This window comes from Mesocricetus auratus, unplaced genomic scaffold (genome assembly GCF_017639785.1).
Source record: "Mesocricetus auratus isolate SY011 unplaced genomic scaffold, BCM_Maur_2.0 Super-Scaffold_100004, whole genome shotgun sequence".
Lineage (NCBI taxonomy): Eukaryota > Metazoa > Chordata > Mammalia > Rodentia > Cricetidae > Mesocricetus > Mesocricetus auratus.
Window position 1 is genome coordinate 7,289,335 of NW_024429189.1, and position 16,779 is coordinate 7,306,113.

The 16,779-nt window shown below is 54.0% G+C and overlaps 2 protein-coding genes across 3 annotated transcripts; one reads left to right on the forward strand and one right to left on the reverse strand.

Annotated features, from left to right (window-relative positions):
- The first annotated feature begins 303 nt into the window (after positions 1 to 303).
- On the forward strand, positions 304 to 10,419 carry Noxa1 (NADPH oxidase activator 1). Of its 2 annotated transcripts, none has more exons than XM_005083718.3 (12): positions 304 to 655; positions 3,204 to 3,286; positions 3,966 to 4,074; positions 5,245 to 5,379; positions 5,507 to 5,614; positions 6,509 to 6,562; positions 8,943 to 9,012; positions 9,127 to 9,215; positions 9,385 to 9,539; positions 9,779 to 9,890; positions 10,009 to 10,123; positions 10,240 to 10,419. In XM_005083718.3, exons 1-12 carry the CDS (start codon positions 479 to 481, stop codon positions 10,368 to 10,370), a joined length of 1,338 nt encoding a protein of 445 aa, XP_005083775.1. In that variant the 5' UTR covers positions 304 to 478; the 3' UTR covers positions 10,371 to 10,419. The 2 variants fall into 2 exon arrangements, with proteins under 2 accessions (XP_005083775.1, XP_005083776.1); XM_005083719.3 differs by having other exon boundaries at positions 305 to 655; positions 8,943 to 8,988.
- On the reverse strand, positions 10,378 to 15,570 carry Entpd8 (ectonucleoside triphosphate diphosphohydrolase 8). Its single transcript, XM_005083721.4, has 10 exons — positions 15,311 to 15,570; positions 14,154 to 14,294; positions 13,949 to 14,066; positions 13,026 to 13,176; positions 12,724 to 12,883; positions 12,378 to 12,605; positions 12,015 to 12,278; positions 11,721 to 11,831; positions 11,205 to 11,339; positions 10,378 to 11,111 (listed from the first exon to the last, which is right to left on the reverse strand). Exons 2-10 carry the CDS (start codon positions 14,277 to 14,279, stop codon positions 10,920 to 10,922), a joined length of 1,485 nt encoding a protein of 494 aa, XP_005083778.1. The 5' UTR covers positions 14,280 to 14,294; positions 15,311 to 15,570; the 3' UTR covers positions 10,378 to 10,919.
- Positions 15,571 to 16,779: the final 1,209 nt, after the last annotated feature.

Below are 16,779 nucleotides of genomic sequence, written 5' to 3' on the forward strand. Positions count from 1 at the left end.
TATGGTGAGAAAGAAGGGGTGGGCCAGGCTTGAGTAAGGGGCGCGGTCACGTCGGGAGGTAGGCAAGAACTCGGAGGCGGGGTAGAGGAGAGGGAGTGTCCGAATGGAGGTGGGCGTGGTCTCATCGGCGCTGAGCTGGGCCAGGGAGTGGACCGATAGGCCTAGAGGATGAAGGGGCGTGGCTATGTGGTCGGAAACCCAGTCCTCAACCCCGGGGACTGAGTGAGGTTAAGTGGTTCAAGGCGGGGCTTCGGGGAGGGGCCTGGGGCGGGGGGCGGGGCTTCAGGCCCCCCAGTCAGTGTATCAACTCCAGTTGTCCTGAGTGCTCATTAATCGGGTCTCACCAGCTGCTTCTCTCTGCTGTCCTGGCCCGGAAGCCTTGCCCCCAGCCCCCAGCCCCCCCCAAATTCTGTGCGACACCCTTCTCCCGCCCCGCACTCTCGGGCTAGACTCGCTAACTTCGCGGCAGAGCAGCTCCATGAGCACTCTAGGGGATCAGGTACGGGACTGGCATCACGGCGTACTGGCCGTGGCGCGCGAAGACTTGGAACGCGCGCTGTGCCTCTTCTCAGCCGTCCGGGAGCCGCCGGCCAAGATCTACTTCAACATGGGCTGCGTGCACCTGATGGCCGGGGATCCCGAGGCTGCGTTACGGGTAAGCGACCCTGGGACTGGTGACAGAGACCCTCCCCTGGTGGAGGCCTAGAGGGGAATGCAAAGGAAGACGTGACTGCGGGCATGACTCCTTATCTTCCAGTGGACACCCTAGAAAAGGATGCCCTTCTCCACCGCATAGCCACCTGGAAGGGAAGGAATTCCTGCCCCTTTACCTCGTCGTTTACCTAGATATTGTTCCACTAATGCTCCCTCTTAGTGACTGCCTGAAGCAGGTAGGAGCTTTGTGGTTGGGAGACCCCTCTCTTAGTTGTGGCCAGAATGGGGCACAGGGCACACAGCCACATGGGCCAAGTGCCGTCAGGACTGAGGGAGGGACATACCTGAAGCTGAAGGCAGGCTGAAGGCTGGGCCAGAGTCAATAGGCCGGGGCTCTGCCTGTAGTGATGGTGGCATATACAGTCCGTCTTCCCAGTTTCGAGGACTCCCATGTCTGCCCACCTGCTTCTCAAAGCACAACTACCCAGGTTCACACCCTGTAGAGGAGGCAGTCAGGGCATTCCCTGCTTCATGTTCATCAAAGGGACAGCCATTCCTGGCTGTGTGGTAGAAACCCACCCACCGACAACTTAGACATCCGCACGGCAGTGATCTACCCGGATACCACGCAGAGGAGAGGCAAAGATACCCGGGCACAGGAGAGGCAAAGACACCCGGCCACCACGGGTGAAAGCAGGAGGCCTGGCTGTGCTGAGATGGTCTCTTCTACTATTTCTCCCTTGAAATTATTATTTACTTATTTACAGGTGTGTGGGAGTCAGTTCTCTTCCACCACGTGGGACCTCCTGGTAATCAAACTCAGGTCATTAGGCGTGGTGGCAGTGTCTTTACACACTGCGGCATATTGCCAGCCTCTTCTATTGTTTTTCACATATGCATCTGCACCTACAATTACTTCAGAATTGCTTCTTCACTAAAAGGTTGTTGTTCGCCAGGCGGTGGTGGTGCACACCTTTAATTCCAGCTCTTGGGAGGCAGAGGCAGGTGGATCTCTGTGAGTTCCAGGCCAGCGTGGTCTACAGAGCGAGTGTCAGGACAGGCCCCAAAACTACACAGAGAAACACTGTCTCAAAAAACAAACAAACAAAAAAAGGGTTGTTGTTCAACCCAGGCATAGTAGTGCACGCCTTTAATCCCAGCACTAGGGAGGCAGAGGCAGGCAGATCTCTGAGTTTGAGGCCAGCCTGGTCTGCAGAGTAAGTTCCAGGACAGCCAGGGCTACACAGAGAAACCAAGTATCAAAAAAAAAAAAAAAAAACCAAGACAAACAAAAAGGTTATTGTTCAGGAAAGGAAATGTGACGGTCTGTTACCAGGTGGTTAACAGTGAGTCATGTGTTAGGCCAATCCAGTGCTCGCCTCCTCACACTGTAACTAGAGAGGGGTTGGAAATGCTCTGCAGTAAGAACAAGAATGGGCACTATCTTGGAAAAAAAGAATGGGCACTACCTTAAGTCAATAAAGCCACTATGCGTGCAAGCCTCGGCGTATCAGTTACACCCGGAAGCCCTGAGAAGCAGGTGGTGCAACCGCAATAAGGAAAACCAGGGGCGCAGGTGTGATGTGGCTGCTCCTCAGCCCGTCAGTGTGAAACGTGTGACGTTGGACGTAGCCGCCAGCAGCCCCACCCCCCATTTCCAGGTTGATTGTGGCCTGTGAAAGCTTCAGGTCAGATCCAGTTCAACAGTCAGTCCACCTGGCCAGTCTGGGTGTCAGGACACTACACCAGGTTTAACTGATGGCTGCTTTCCTTTCTTGAGGACACCCATTTCTGTGTCTGGTTTAAGTAGCTGTGCTGCCTGCACACAGAGGACTTCCGTGTCCCGATTCTTGTGTGTCTTGTGTGAACTACCGAAAGAGATCTTGAAAGATTTATTTATGTATTTTATGTATGTGAGTGCCGTGTCTGCATGCATGCCTGCACACCGGAAGAGGGCATCGGATCCCATTATAGATGGTTGTGGAACAACGTGTGGTTGCTGGGAATTGAACTCAAGACCCGTGGAAGAACAACCCCCTCTGGCCCCTGAAAGGAGATTTTAAAAAGCCAAAAGTCTTTATGTGGTGGTGGCGCATAACCTTAATCCCAGCACTCGGGAGACAGAGACAGGTGGATCTCTGTGAGTTCAAGGCCAACCTGGTCTACATAGAGAGTTCCAGGACAGCCTCCAAAGCTACAGAGAAACACCCTGTCTCAAACAACAAATAAACAAACAAACAAGCAAAGCCAAGAATCTTATATAGTCCTGTCTCCCAGAGATAACTGTTACTGACATTTTGGAGCATTTTCTTTTAGTTCTGTGCTTGCTGTGGACAAAATGGGTTTCTATGCCATAGGGATATGCCCTGAGCTCATCGTGGGGTGCTTGGGGCAGCTGAGAAATCCATGCTGTGACACATTGTCTGGGCGCTAGCTTGGCAGGCACCTGCTGCAAGCAGCTCTCATAAGGTGATAGATTTCCATTTCCATTGTGGCATTGGATTCTCGGGTTACTGAGTTTGCTGTTCCACAAGCATTTTTGTCCCTAGGCATTTGACCAAGCAGTGACCAAGGATACCTGCATGGCTGTTGGCTTCTTCCAGCGGGGAGTGGCTAATTTCCAACTGGAGAGGTAAGCACAGCAGGATCCCCTCCCTGTTCCTTATTGGATGGGTCTTTGTCTCTGCAAACCAATGCTTGCCCCCACTTCCTTCCCTCTCTCCTCCGGATCCCCTCCAGCCTGGATGAGGATGCTCTAGTTAGGCTGGGGCCCACACTTGGTCTTGTCTCTGTCAAGATTCATGTCTGTAGCAGTGAGAACACTGTGTTTATAGCCAGTTTGCAGATGTGAAAACAAGGGCTTATTCAAGGATGTGGATGGCCTTCCAGTTTTCCAAGAGCAGTAAGGGAGGAAGGATAGTCAGAGCTGTGGGCTGCAATCAGCCCAGGGGGAGTGGAGAATCTAGTGGGCGACAGAGATTCCATCCAGAGTTGGAAGCTCAGAGATTGGAGGAGGCCCCATAAGGTTGGGCCTCAGAGGCAGGAAAAAAGGGCCCGGGACAGTGGGAAGAGGTTTTGGGGTGTAAGCAGCGACCCCTGTCAGGCAAAGAGAGCGCTGCTCGGGAGGCTAAGCAGCACTGGACAGTAAACTCCCATTAAGCATGCTGGTCTGGACTCAAGTCCCAGGAGGTGCTATTTCTAGGTGACCACTGTTGCCTTCAGGCCTCCCAAAGCTGGCACAGAGAGGAGGGTGGGTGGGGTACCCCAAAGCTCCTCCTTTGTGGCTGTTGCGAGGCCCCTGATGCTCACAGGTTCCAGGAGGCCGTGTCTGATTTCCAGCTGGCCCTGGCACAGCTGAGAAGCAACGCTGCCATTGACTACACACAGCTGGGTCTGCGCTTCAAATTGCAAGCCTGGGAGGTGAGTGGGCATTTCATGTGTGCAGAGTTCAGACGCCAAGCAGTCACTGGGGCTTGGAGGTACTCTCCACGGCCCTTGGGTTCTGCTGGGAGACCTAGGGTTCTGCCATGGCACTGGGATGCAGTAGGGGTCCCACCATGTCGTCTGAGGTCCTGGCTGGAGCCCTGGGGTAAAGTCTAGAGTGTTGGCAGGGGCTGTGTCACCTTTATGTTGGTGTTACTGTCATGGCCAGCCCTGGGGAATGAAGTGTCTTGTCTAACTAAAAAAGTTTTGAAGCCCTGAAGTGCCCCAGCTCCTTGATTGGAGGCTAGAGAGGCAGTGGAGGGAGCCGACTACTTATATACTTTGAGCCAGCCAGCATGGGCTCATGTGGGAGAAAAGCAAGACAGAATTGAAGATCCTAACAAGGTGACAGACCAGTTTGGGGGGAGGTGAGGGGTAGCTCAGCAGTACCTGCAGCTGAGCCAGAGGACACAGTAAGAAGCAATAGGGAGAGTGAGTGTGTTTCTCTACTTGTAGCAAAGCTGGGTTTCTTGTGTGTGTTCCTCCCCAGGGTGAAGGGAGGATGGGCCCCCAGAATCATGTGAGCTCACGTGTCCCTGGGGCTGTAGGGTAGCCTTAACTCAGTCCACTTTGCCCATTAGAATGTTCTGAATGTGGGGTTCTGGATGTCTCTGGACAGCCAATCGGAACCCCTAGAGACACTCTAGACTCGGGGGTACAGGGAGCAGTTAATGGGAATGGCTGAGTATAGAATTAGGAGGATGTTAGCCAAGGGAATACATTGTGAGCCACCATGTGAGAGTTGGAAATCTAACCCAAGTCCTCTGGAAAAGCAATGAGTACTCTAACCACTGAGCCATCTCTCCAACCTTCCCCCACCCCACCCCCACCCCATTCACAGCAGCACAAGGGAGAGCTATTTCTGCTGTTCCAAGCAGAACAACTTAAAGCAAAACATGGCCCTCCCAGGAGTAAACAAGATAACAGGGAATGACCATTTGGCATCTGACAACTGAGCCAGCTGGGCAGCAGGTGGCCTGGTCCCTACCTATGGCTCCAATGCCAACTGAACATACAGAAGATCCTCCAGCTACTGTGACTGGGGCGTACGTATGAGGACCATCTTGGGGGCCTGGACCCTGCTGTCTTGTCTGCCCTTGTTCCTAGGTCCTATACAACATGGCATCAGCAGAGTGCCAGGCAGGGCTCTGGGCCAAGGCTGCTGATACTCTAGTGGAGGCAACTTCCAAATGGCCAGAGGGGGCCCAAGGCGTCCTGGACACTGCCCTGGACCAAGTGCAGGTGAGGACAGCAGGTGACAATCACACTGCCCGCATGGCACATATGATGGGAGCCTGAGCAGTCCCTCTGCTTCAAGACTCGGGGTTCTTGCAGCTGTGGCCACCCAGGTCTACGTGTTCCATTCCAGAAACGGGCACCCCTGCAACTCCGGCAAGTCCCCACGGGTGAAGTCTTCCAGCCTCCCAGGCAGTACCTACAGCACCTGAAGCCCATGGATTTCCTGGGCAAGGCTAAGGTAAAGCACTAGGGTGTTTTCTAGCTTGGGTACCCAGCTCCCAGAATGGCAGCTGTGGCCTATGTCAAGCTCACAGGGTGGTGGCTCCTGCACTGGACATCCAGTGTGTTCATGAGGACAGCTGGGTGTAGTCTAGGCCACTTGAAAGACAGGTAGGGCACAAGGCTCCTAGGGTTGGGAGTGAGTGTTCACACATGAGGCTGTATGCCCGGAGGCAGAACTTACAGGAAGTCAGCTTTAAAGCAGGGGCTCCAGCCCTTGCATGGGAATCCCCAGCGGTGCCCCTCCCATCCCCCTCTCTTCTCCCATTGCTCCCAGTATCTGTGCATTTTCGTGTATTTTGTTTCTGCGTCTCTGCTACAGACAGCAAGGTCCCAGAAGGGATGTGTGTGCCCATTCTGGGCCATATCAGGCCCCCTAAACCACCTCCAAACAGAAGAGAGTACCTTAAAGAAAATAGTCATTTGCAGTGTCACAAAGACGGGCCAACTTGATGTTGCACTGATGATCCCTGGGCTGGCCGCACACCTATGGTCATTTGCCGCAGCACTCATGCTGGACCTATCAACTCTATGTGACCACGTGCAGCTGCCTGAGGGGCACACTGCCTGTGAATGTCCCCCGAGGTGGACTGTGTGTAGGCGGAGAAAACACTGTCCTGTGCGCCCGTCAGAGGTGGCTTAGACCACGGTTATAAGAAACAAAAATATTTAAAAAGTTGTGCTAAAATTGAGTTGATGTTAGTAGTACATGTTTCTCTTGGTCATACTTTTTTTTTAAGACTTGAGCTAGGTGTAGGCTGCACACATCCTGCAGATTACAGCTGGAGGTGCTGGGAATTGGGGACCTGGACTCAGTGGGGCCCTAATCCAGCTGTATTTCTGCTCTCACTAGGTGGTGGCATCTGGCATCCCTGACAACCACAACACAGATGGCTGGCCTCAGCAGGTAGGTGGGTAGGCATGGAGCAGACCCAGGCCTATCTTTGCCTGGTTTGCAGAACTGTGCACAGATAAACAGGGCGTAGGCAGGTGGAGCCAAGGACTTGAGCCACATGGTGAGAAAGCCTTGAGGATGAGGGTACCCCTCCTCCTACGGATGGGCTGAAACCTAGACCTTCAAAGAGTTTGCATCCACTGCATTCCCACTCCTCCTGAGGGACAGCTCTGACCTGGCAGGGATGGCTGGTCACTCCCATTCATTCACTTGTCATGAGCGTAAGCTTCTGAGAGGGCAGGCAGCCTCATTGACAACCAGGCCAGGGATATGGTAAGGATCAGCCATAGTCACCTGACCCCAGGGGATGGACTAGGGGGGCCAACTCACTGGCACACACTCAGACCCACCACAGGGACCAGATGGGGGCTGTCAGCAGAAAGTTGGAGCCTCTGTTGGATGTACGGTGATCAGATCACATGACAGTCTGGGGAAAGGCATGTCAGAAGGCCCAAACAGTGCCAACCTCCTTCCTAGCCATTGCAAGTTCTCAGAGCCCCTTGCGCCTGGGTGAGGAGTGCTTGGGCAGAACCCTTGCTGCCAGACTGCGGCCCCAAGAGCCAGTGGTGAGCACTTTAGGAGAAGGTTTGATGTGGAATTATTACAGGACACAGGACAGTCACCTCCTCTTTAGTTCTGTCAGGGATTCAGTTCGTCCCAACCCAATAGTTCCATGTCCTTAACAGCAACCTTTTACAGCTAAGCTCAGAATCCCCGGGTGCTTAAAGCTGCATCTGCCAGCTCCCGTACTGGGCTGTGAACTTCACAAGGGCCACACATTGCTCTTCCAGTCTCCCTTCAAAAACATTTCACAAGCCACGCCCACCCATGAGTGCCCAACAGAGGCTAGAGGTTTCCACCTCCTCGCCAACCCAAGGCTGGGCACCTATTCAGAGTTTGTCCCGGGCTTCTCAGGGTCAATGGAGAAGCCACAAATCTGGAGTTGGGGATTGATAGAAGACCTGGGGAGCAGGCTGACTCCCCAGTGGTGCTAGGTGAAAAGTTTCTGCACCCCGGTAAGCCTGATAAGCAATCCAAATCAGACAAGATCAAACCAAATTAGAAAAAAAAAAACCCACGTTTAAAGGATACAATGCTCCTGGATGACCTTCCAGCCCCCAGAGAGAAGATGGAAAAGAGAGACTGGGAAACCACGAGTCTGTTTTCTGGGGGGGCAGTTTAAATACCCCATGGGGTGGTCTTTAGCATCTCTGCAGTAGGGGTCATCATTTGGCGAGCTTTCTGAGATGCAGCAGGATTTGAAGAGAGATAGGGGAGGGGGCTTGAGGTGAAGTTTCCACCAGAACCTGTTCTAGACTCAGCCCTTTCCCAAGGTGTGCCTAGGGTCTGGGCCTACCATGCATTTACTCCCAGACTTCCTGCTAACTGCTGGCCAGGCTTTCAGACTACATCCTTGACTACTGGCTCTGCCAGGACTGAACCCAAGGAGTTGCTCCCTTGAGTCCAGATCCACCACCTCAAGATCCCTGTACTCTAGGCCCCACCCCAGGACTACACTCTTTTGTGGGGGGAGTTTTGTAAATTGTTTATACAAATCCAACAATGGTAAAGCCACATCAAGGGATGTTTAGGAAACACCACCACACAACAGTGGTTCTATGGATGCAGAACTTGACAATTAAAGAAACCACATCAGGGATGTTTAGCAAACACCTCCATACAACAGTGACTCTATGGATGCAGAGCCTGACAATTGGAGAGTAGCCAGGTTACCAGCTTCAATGAGACCTGAACACTTCAAAGGAGGGGAAAAGGAAAGGAGGCTATGGACACATTTATTCTACTTGACCCATGGTATAAATTAGATCTATGCAGATGGAATACAAGAGCTCATGCTTGGAGCAAAACCCTCCTGACTGTAAAGGCTGGAGTCTGAATTGTAAACTTGTGAGGACAAGGCGAACTCTCTGTTGAAACTTGGCAAAGTGTTTTACCTAGACTGTACTCTGCACTTATCCACAACATGCTCATGTGTGTAACTTCTTGACATACAAGTAGGCTCTCGCCATCCAGTTAAACAAGCTTTTAAGTGGAAGGCTGTAGCTGCTGTCACACCTGGGCACATCTGCAGATGGGTTTCTCACACTGATGAAGTCCAGGGAAAGTGCCCTCCCACCTGAAGGAAAGTTGGCAATCTAAACAATAAAACACTGGCATGCATTCAAGTCTTGCATAAATAAATTTTAAACCATTTATGTTCTGCGTAATGTAAGAGGTAACAAAATCAAACAAAACATATCGAGGCCGCTGTAGATGGCATGTGTGGGGACTGACACTGTTGAGGTCCTGCTACCCCTGTCTTCCTTTGCAGAGGTCCCAGGTGGAGCAGGCCGGCCATCAGTCTCCTCCATCCGTGGGTAAGAGGACACTGAGCAATAAGGGTAGGAGGAGCCGCCTCAGGAGAACTGGGACGTGGGCACTTGTCCCTTAAAGGAAGTTTGGGGCAAGGGACAGCTTCCTGCCGGTCTACTTCAAAGTGTCTCCTTTGTGGAAAGGTGGTCCCATGAGTCATGCTCTATGCTACAATTTACTGGCATCTGGACGGCCTGCCCCGGGCCCCTCTGAAGACTCCTCAGGAACTGGGGTAAGAGCCATCCTGCTCTCTAATCCCTCCTCAGCAGCCTCTTGGAGCAAGGACGCCCTAGTCAGATTCCGTCGTCCTCCTTTTAGCCCAGCCTCTACTCTGATCCCTTGGGTCCAAGGACCACCCTGCCTTCAAAGGCTATACAACACTGTTTCTGTCCTGTCCTCAGGGAGCAGCTGCAAAGGACCCTGAATCTTTGGTGACTGTCACCGTACAGTGCCACTTTACTGTGCCCCTGAAGGCCCCGAGAGACACTGACCTATCCAGTCTTCGAGCGTTGCTGGCTCAAGCCCTCCTCCATCAGGCCCATGTGGGACAGCTCAGGTGAGTCAGAAAGCTGTGCGGGAGGGGACCCTACGTTGCAGGGGAAAAGGGTGGATCTGAGCTACAAGGAAGTGAGGGTTGCCCTGAACTGGTCACTTGTCAGGCCTAGGAAGGGACCAAAGCTAAGACCTCCTTAGCTCTATGCTTAAGATCCTAGGCAGCCACTGGAAGTAAGGGCCAGGACTGGAGAGTGACACCAGACACTCCCCTACATACTGTAGCCCAAACTCCCTTTGCAGTTACCAAGCCCCAGGAGAGAAGTTCTGGGTCCCCATCCCCACAGAGGAGTCACTGCAGAGTGTGTGGAGGAATGCAGCCACCGGCCCAAGAGGGTTGCAGCTCCAGTGCCGGGTGAGCCGGGGGATGGGGTGGGGGGAGGGAGACTGTCATGCCTACTGTTGGCAGCCCAGGCAGGTACAGGGGAAGCCCCTCTCTTGTGCCACCCCTGAAGCCCACCCTTCTGCCACAGGGGGCTTGGGGCCGACCGGTCCTCTACCAGGTAGTAGCTCGACATGATTACTCAGCCCAAAGGCCCGAGGATTTGGACTTCCACCGAGGGGACACAGTGGATGTTCTGTGTGAAGGTAGGACAGGACTACCCTTCCCCAACACTGCCGGCTTGCCCAGGCCTGGTGGGGGCTTTGCTCTCTAGGGCTCGGTCTTTGCTGTAAGTAGACACACCATCGACATGTCTCCACAGTGGACGAATCCTGGCTGGAGGGACACCGAGATGGCTGCATCGGCATTTTCCCCAAGTGCTTTGTGGTCCCAGCTGGGACCTATGTGGAAGCCCTACCCGGTCCAGGACCCAAGCCAGGAGACCAGCATTAGCAATACATTTTGTGACAAGAGCAGCTTTAATTTAAACAAACAAAAACTATTCCCCTCCTCCCTATGTGGTCCACCTCCTGGGATCGATGATAAACGGGATCCAACCAAAAGTTTTTGGGAGAGGGAAGCTGGGTTGGCCCACAGATCTGGATTCTGACTGTCTGGTCCAGTCTGATTATAGTAAGGAAGCAGGGATCTCTGCTGGGCTGGCCACAGTCTTCAGAGGTAGCCCTAGTCCCACAACTGCCCTTCCCCAGAACCTTCTGTTTCCATCCCTTGGGAGATTACAGACCCCATATCCAGTGCCACCTTGAGGGCAGAGGGGAGCCAGTATTGTCAAGAATTGACCCTCCTGGTCTGCTCGATGGCCTGGAGCCCTTAATGGTCAGGGGTTCATAAAGGCAGACATCCAGGATGCGTCCAGCAGGTCCTGTGTGCTAAAGGCTCACAAGGCAGGCAACACAAACATTTATGTTGTTGCTGTTGAATCCCAACACGTGAATTGCTTTAGATGCATTGCATCTGTGATCTGTTTCAGCCTGGGTTTATCTAGTCCTGGGTCCAGAAGAAGTGGACTGCAGCCGCTCCTAGAATGGCCACAAGGGTCAGCACTGCAAATACGACTCCAGCCATCCAGATGCTGTAGCTCTGAGCCCGCCACTGGGTCAGTGCCTCGGCTGGAATCATGCCTGTAAGGTTCAGCATGTAGCCCAGTGTCCAGCCAATGTCCATGCCACCTGCCTGCGAGACACACAGCTGTTCAGGGCTGCTGGGTGGCTGCCCATCTCATTCTTACCCTGAACCAGACATGCTGAGGCTCTAGGTGCCAGTCACCTGCTTCTGGAACTGGATGCTGGGCCAGGTCTCCTCACTGAATTTGTAGCCCTCGAGCAGCAACACCAGGATGTACAGGCCTGAGGCACAGTAGTCCCGCAGCCAGTGTTCTTCCCCGGGGTAGCTGGCTTCCACCTTGAGTTCCAGAAGCCAATGAGTAAGTGAGGTCCCAAGGCTTCCCAGCACCCAGACCCCAGCTATAATGGGACCGCCATACATCCAGTCTCCAGACATCAGGACAGTGTTAAATGTTTTTAAAAGCCCCTCCCTAAGTCCCCGTGGAGACTCTCCTGCAGCTAGGAGTGGGTGGGGTGGCAGCCTCATGACAACCAGAAGCTGATCCCAACAGGGCCCTGGACATTTTTCTATCCAAAGCAAGCCACTCTCCCTACCACGGTGTTTTCCTCCCCAGTCCTGGTACCCAAACGTGGCTTCTGTCCAGGAAAATGCAGTAAGACCCCAGAAGCCCTACTTGGCATGGTGAGGTATAGAGAGGGGGCGAGGGCCAGCACCTACTTGTTTCCAAGGTTTCTGACAGAACCTCCAGATAGTGTCATTGACGATGTTCAGTGGCTGCCTGGAGGTGAGGTTCAGGAAGTGGAAAGTGTAGTAAAAGTTGGAAAACGCCTGGGGGAAGTAGAGAACGCTGCGTCAGCCCCAAGGAGGCTCGGGACCCTCTACACGGGTATCCCCTCCAGTTTTGCAATCTCCAAGGAGCCATCCGGGCCACCTCCTGTTCCCCCTGTCCTTGGAGCCCCTGCGGTCAGAAGGGCCCCAGGAGGAAGCCCGAGCTTGGTGGGCGCTGCTCACATAGAACTGGCCATGCACGGGAGGCTGGTAGACTCCATTGAAAGCACAAGCTTCTTGGCCCTTACAGCTGGAGAAATTGAAGAGGCGTTGGAGGGCTGCCACACAGTCCCCAGGGTTGCCTATCCCTTCGACTGTGACGTTCTGGGTGAGGTTCAGGGAATCTGTAGTGTGGACACAGGGTGACTCATACAGTGGCGCCAGCGACAGTGTGGCCTGGTAGCCGCTATGGTAGCATGGGTGTCTGACCGGGCCTACTGGGCTTCTCTGCAGAGAGAGGAAAGGGCATGGACCCTAAGCCCTGCTGCAGTCCGCCACGCTACCCCATGCCTTCCCACGTCTCCATCCTTCAAATAGCAGCCTAACCTGTGCCAGCTCTGCCAGGAGTCTTCTCAGGACCTGGTCTCGCCCAAAGCAGAGGTAGCTATGAGTATAGATGCTATAGTTGGCACCGTACAGACGGAAGGTAGCCTGGGTGCTCTGGTCCCCGATGGGGCCCTGAGGCACGAAGCTGATCTGGGTGGAGGCCCCACCCAGGTCCAGAGCACCAACCAGCATCCTCTCTTCAGGCAGGATCCACTGTCCGGAGGAATACTGAAGCACAGATGAAATGCTTAGATCTGGGCAGCCACACTGGCCCTAGCTGCTGGCCAGCCAGCCCCAGGCACTGGGCCTCTCAGACCAACCCCTCACCCTTGGGCTGCCCCTGCACCTTGAGGAGCATTCCCAGGACGTAGTTGATTGTGATCCAACCAAAGGCACCTTCGTCCTGCCCAGTCAGGATCTTGGCACCCCAAAAATCTACGGGAGACTTGCTTAGTGTCTGGGAGACTGCAGCCAGGATGTCTCTCGCTTGAGAGCTGTTCTTCTGGCTGGGTAGAGAGGGTCACGCAGTAGGAGAGCCTAACCCCAACCTCCATTGTACCTCAGCCCAGGCTCCACCGCATTTCACCCCAGGGTCTTCAAGCCTGGCTTTCTGGAGTGACCCTAACAGATGCAACCTGTTACACTCACCTGAGCAGTCTCATTCCTGCTGTGGCCCCCAAGAATGTGGGTGTCTCTTGATGCTGGGTCTGCGGGATCAATGCCAGCGCCTCCTCCAGGCAGCTCTTCAGGCTTTCCCCAGCCTGTGCTGGGTCAGAGGCGTAGGAAGAGATCCCAGGTCCTGAAACACAGTACCCTAGGAAAAGGCTCCAGATCTGAAGGTTGGGACTCAGTGGTGGCCCCCAAAGACGCGACACACCCTAATGTTTGGAACCTGTGAATGTAACCAAGTTTGGAAGAAGGAAGTTCCCAGGTTAATTAAGGATTTTTGAATGGGGCATGACGGTGCTTGCCGATCACCATAATACTCAGGAAGCTGAGGCAGGGGATAGAGGGCTCAAGGCCAGTCTGGGCTACACAGCAAGACTCTGTCTCAAACAACAACGAAGGAATGTATAGATAAGGCTAGTTTGGTTGCCCGGTGGATCCCAGTCTAGTGACTACAATCCTCGCATGGAAAGGTAGGAAACCCCAAGTTTCTCCCACTTCTGGGCTCCTGGGGAGTGTGCCTCTGCCACCCCCAGGCCTCAGGCTTTTGGTCTCTAGGACTGAGAGGAACCCCAGGAAATGAACTCGGGGCCCAGCGCTTGGTGGTTTCTGTCATCAGTGTGGTGTGGTACCTAGTTGGGAAGCTCCAGGACACCAGAGAGGGTGGACGTGGGGTCAGATAGGGAGGCGTTAGCTGCAGGCCTGGGGAGGTCTGTGTGTGTATTCTCGTCAGAGCCAGCCCAGCTGTGAGCTCTAAGCCCTAGTCCATCAGGGTGGTGTGCTTTCCTTAGGACTAGAAACGTAGCCTCCACCTGCCACCAAATGGTCTCTCACACCAGGCCTCCTGTCACTGCCTGGGTGTGTGAGCCAGGTAGCAATGACCTACCGTGTGACTGCCCACTGACCTTCTATCTGGCAAGTCAGGGCCTGGCTGACCACTCCTGTGTCCTTCTCCTTGTTTGCTGGCCACTGGTACACAAACAGGGATGTGTGGGAGGAGCCAGCATCAAACACGATCCCAAACTAAGGACAACATTGGGATCAGAAAGGCGTGGAGGCTGACATCCTGGCCACCCTGCCCAACATCCTCTTCCGGCGTCTGAAGCAAACCTTGGTGTCTGCAGGCAAGAAGACGTTGGTTGCCTTCACCAGGATGAGGATGAGCATGGTGAGGCCTGAAGTTGCTGCAACCCCCAAGAGGGCTGTGAAGACCCGCTCCTTCCAGGAGAGTCCCATGACAGGAGTGGTGAGCTGCAAGGGCCAGGTGGGTAGTCCTCAGACTGCCTGCTGCCCCAGCCCCAGCCGTTTAGAGGAAGGGTCTTAACATGTCCCAACTGTCAGACGTTGTCAAATCTGGGACTCAGACAGCCTCCCTTGTTCAGGTCAGCAGCCAGGACAGCCACAGTCAAAGAGGCCAAGATCAGTGTCCAGAGTCCAGCTGGGCAGGCCCCATATGGTCACGGAGCCTGGGGGCCGGTACATGAGGCACTGTCTAAGGGCACAGTCTGGTGGTGGAGCAGGACAGTCATTTCCGATGCCACTATCAAGGGCTAATGGAGGCCCCATGTGAACCCCCTAGATAGGCCTTGCCCTCCCTCTCCTTCTAGGCCCCTGCTGTCTTGACTCCCCATGAGGAGCCCCAGTTCTGGACTGAACTCAGGGCTTCATGCCAGGGTCTCCCAGTGCAGGACTTGTCTCTGGGAGCCTCAGGGAGTCCAGGGGCCAGGTGTGGGCCCTTCACGGGGTCAGCTAACATTCTATGCTTCTTAACAAAGACACCTGTTTCTTTTGGAAATCCTAAACTTGGGTTTCTTTGATGGGGATCTGAGAGATTTTAGCTGATCCGAGATGAGCCTGGGCAGCTGACCAAGGCTGACCAAGGAATGCCATTATCCTTGGTACTCAGGAAGGCTACACCCTTGTCTGTCCTGGAGCCCAGCAGGGGTTCTGAGTCCTTACCCACTCCAGCCCACCAACGTGCAGAGAGGTCCCTAGGCAACTCTCGGTCAACCCTGCCTCACGGCAAGCCTCACCGGACTAGTCAAAGCCTGAGTGTTCCCTGAGCCTCCAGCAGTTTGAAATTCTGTACTTTGTATCCCGTGGCATAGCCCCCAAGAATGAAGACACTCCCAGCATTTTGTGAGTGAACTAAGCAGAGGTTAGGACCTCTGGGGACAGACTAAGTGAGGCACGAGCCTTTGAAGGAAGGACAGACGACCTAACCAGTGCCCACGTGATAAATAACGCCAAGAAGACACAGACCATACCTCAGGGAAGTAGTCACAAAGAGGACGAGACGCACTCCCTTCACCCAGGACAGGCAGTCCCCTGCAGAGTCAGCCCAAGCCAACCTTCGAGAGCAGCTGGAGGAAGTTGTGCTCCTGGGTGCAACCGCCCTCCGAACCTGCTGTCCTCCACACCCTGTCTCCACCCACTTGAACCTGGGGCTGTGGTGGGAGGGGCAGGTGTGCTCTCTCCCTGCCCGTGGCTCAGGGTCTGCCTTGTATTTTATTCTGTATCATCAATCCTGGGGTACATCTGGCTCCTGGGGAGTGAGGGCAGTGCCCGAGTGCTCAGGGTGAGCTTTGGAACCGTCCCCCGGGAATGACAGAGAAGGTAGGACTGGGACCACCCCCCATTACTGTGGACCTTGCCCTCTGTCCTACTCACTTGGGCCAGGCCAGAGAGGAGTCAGGTAACAGGTGCAGGAGAGTCCAGGGCCTGGGTACAGCACCGTCGGTAGAATTATTTACCTAGTGTGCGCAAAGCCCTGGGTTCGTGCCCCAGCACCAGGTGAAGCTACGTGTGGTGATGCATAGAGACACCCCTAGCCCTCAGGAGCGGGGAGGTCAGAGGTGTAAGGTCCTCCTCTGAGCTCAAAGCCAGCGTGGGTCACATGACACCTTGCATGGGGCGGGAGGAAATGGGGGTAGAGAGACGGCCCAGTGGGGAAAGTGCCTGCTGTGCAGGCTAGAGGACACAGACGGGAGGCATAGCACAGGCATGGACTGTACACAGAGCTGGGTGTGGTGGCACGTGTGTGTAAGCCAGCACTTCGGACAGGGTCGAGGCAGAAGCAAATGATCTCCAGATCCTACTGGCTAACCAGTTTAGCTGAACTGATGAGTTTCAGGTTCAGGGAGAGACCCAGTCTCAGCTAGACAGATGACAGACAGACAGACAGACAGACAGACAGACGACGGACGGTGTCCTCATTTGGACTCCTATTGTTGTGTTAAAAAAACCTCATGACCCAAGGCAACCAAGGCAACCTGCGCAGGAAAGGGCTTATTTTTCTTACACTTCCAGGTCACAGTTCATCACTGAGGGAAGTCAGGGCAGGAACCCAAGGCGGACAGGAACCTGGAGACAGGAGCTGATGCAGAGGCCATGGAGAATTGCTGCTTGCTGACTTGCTCAGCCTGCTTTCCTATACAGCCAGGATCACCAGCCCGGGGGAGACACTGCCCACAGTGAGCTGGGCCTTCCCACATCAGTCATCAAACAAGAAAATGCACTGCAGGCTTTACCACAGGCTGGTCTGGTAGGGGCATTTTCTGAGTTGAGGTTCCCTCTTCCAAAATTACTCTAACTTGTGTCAAATTGACATTAAAAACTAGCCAGGACAATTAACCTTGCCATCTTGAGATACACATAACTGTTAAATACCTTCCTTTCTTGTTCATCCCAATATCTCAGGTTAATAATATCGCAGTATAAAACATTTCAACTTTTA

Bases quoted from the DNA above. Each gene is read 5' to 3' on its own strand.
- Noxa1 (XM_005083718.3), top strand. From the start codon at position 479: ATGAGCACTCTAGGGGATCAGGTACGGGACTGGCATCACGGCGTACTG. The intron at 3,287-3,965 runs GTAAGCACAGCA...TGATGCTCACAG, and splicing joins GCTAATTTCCAACTGGAGAG to GTTCCAGGAGGCCGTGTCTG. The intron at 5,380-5,506 runs GTGAGGACAGCA...GTTCCATTCCAG, and splicing joins CTGCCCTGGACCAAGTGCAG to AAACGGGCACCCCTGCAACT.
- Entpd8 (XM_005083721.4), bottom strand. From the start codon at position 14,279: ATGGGACTCTCCTGGAAGGAGCGGGTCTTCACAGCCCTCTTGGGGGTT. The intron at 14,067-14,153 runs GTTTGCTTCAGA...TGTTGTCCTTAG, and splicing joins TCTTGCCTGCAGACACCAAG to TTTGGGATCGTGTTTGATGC. The intron at 12,884-13,025 runs GTGAGTGTAACA...CTCTCTACCCAG, and splicing joins GCAGGAATGAGACTGCTCAG to CCAGAAGAACAGCTCTCAAG.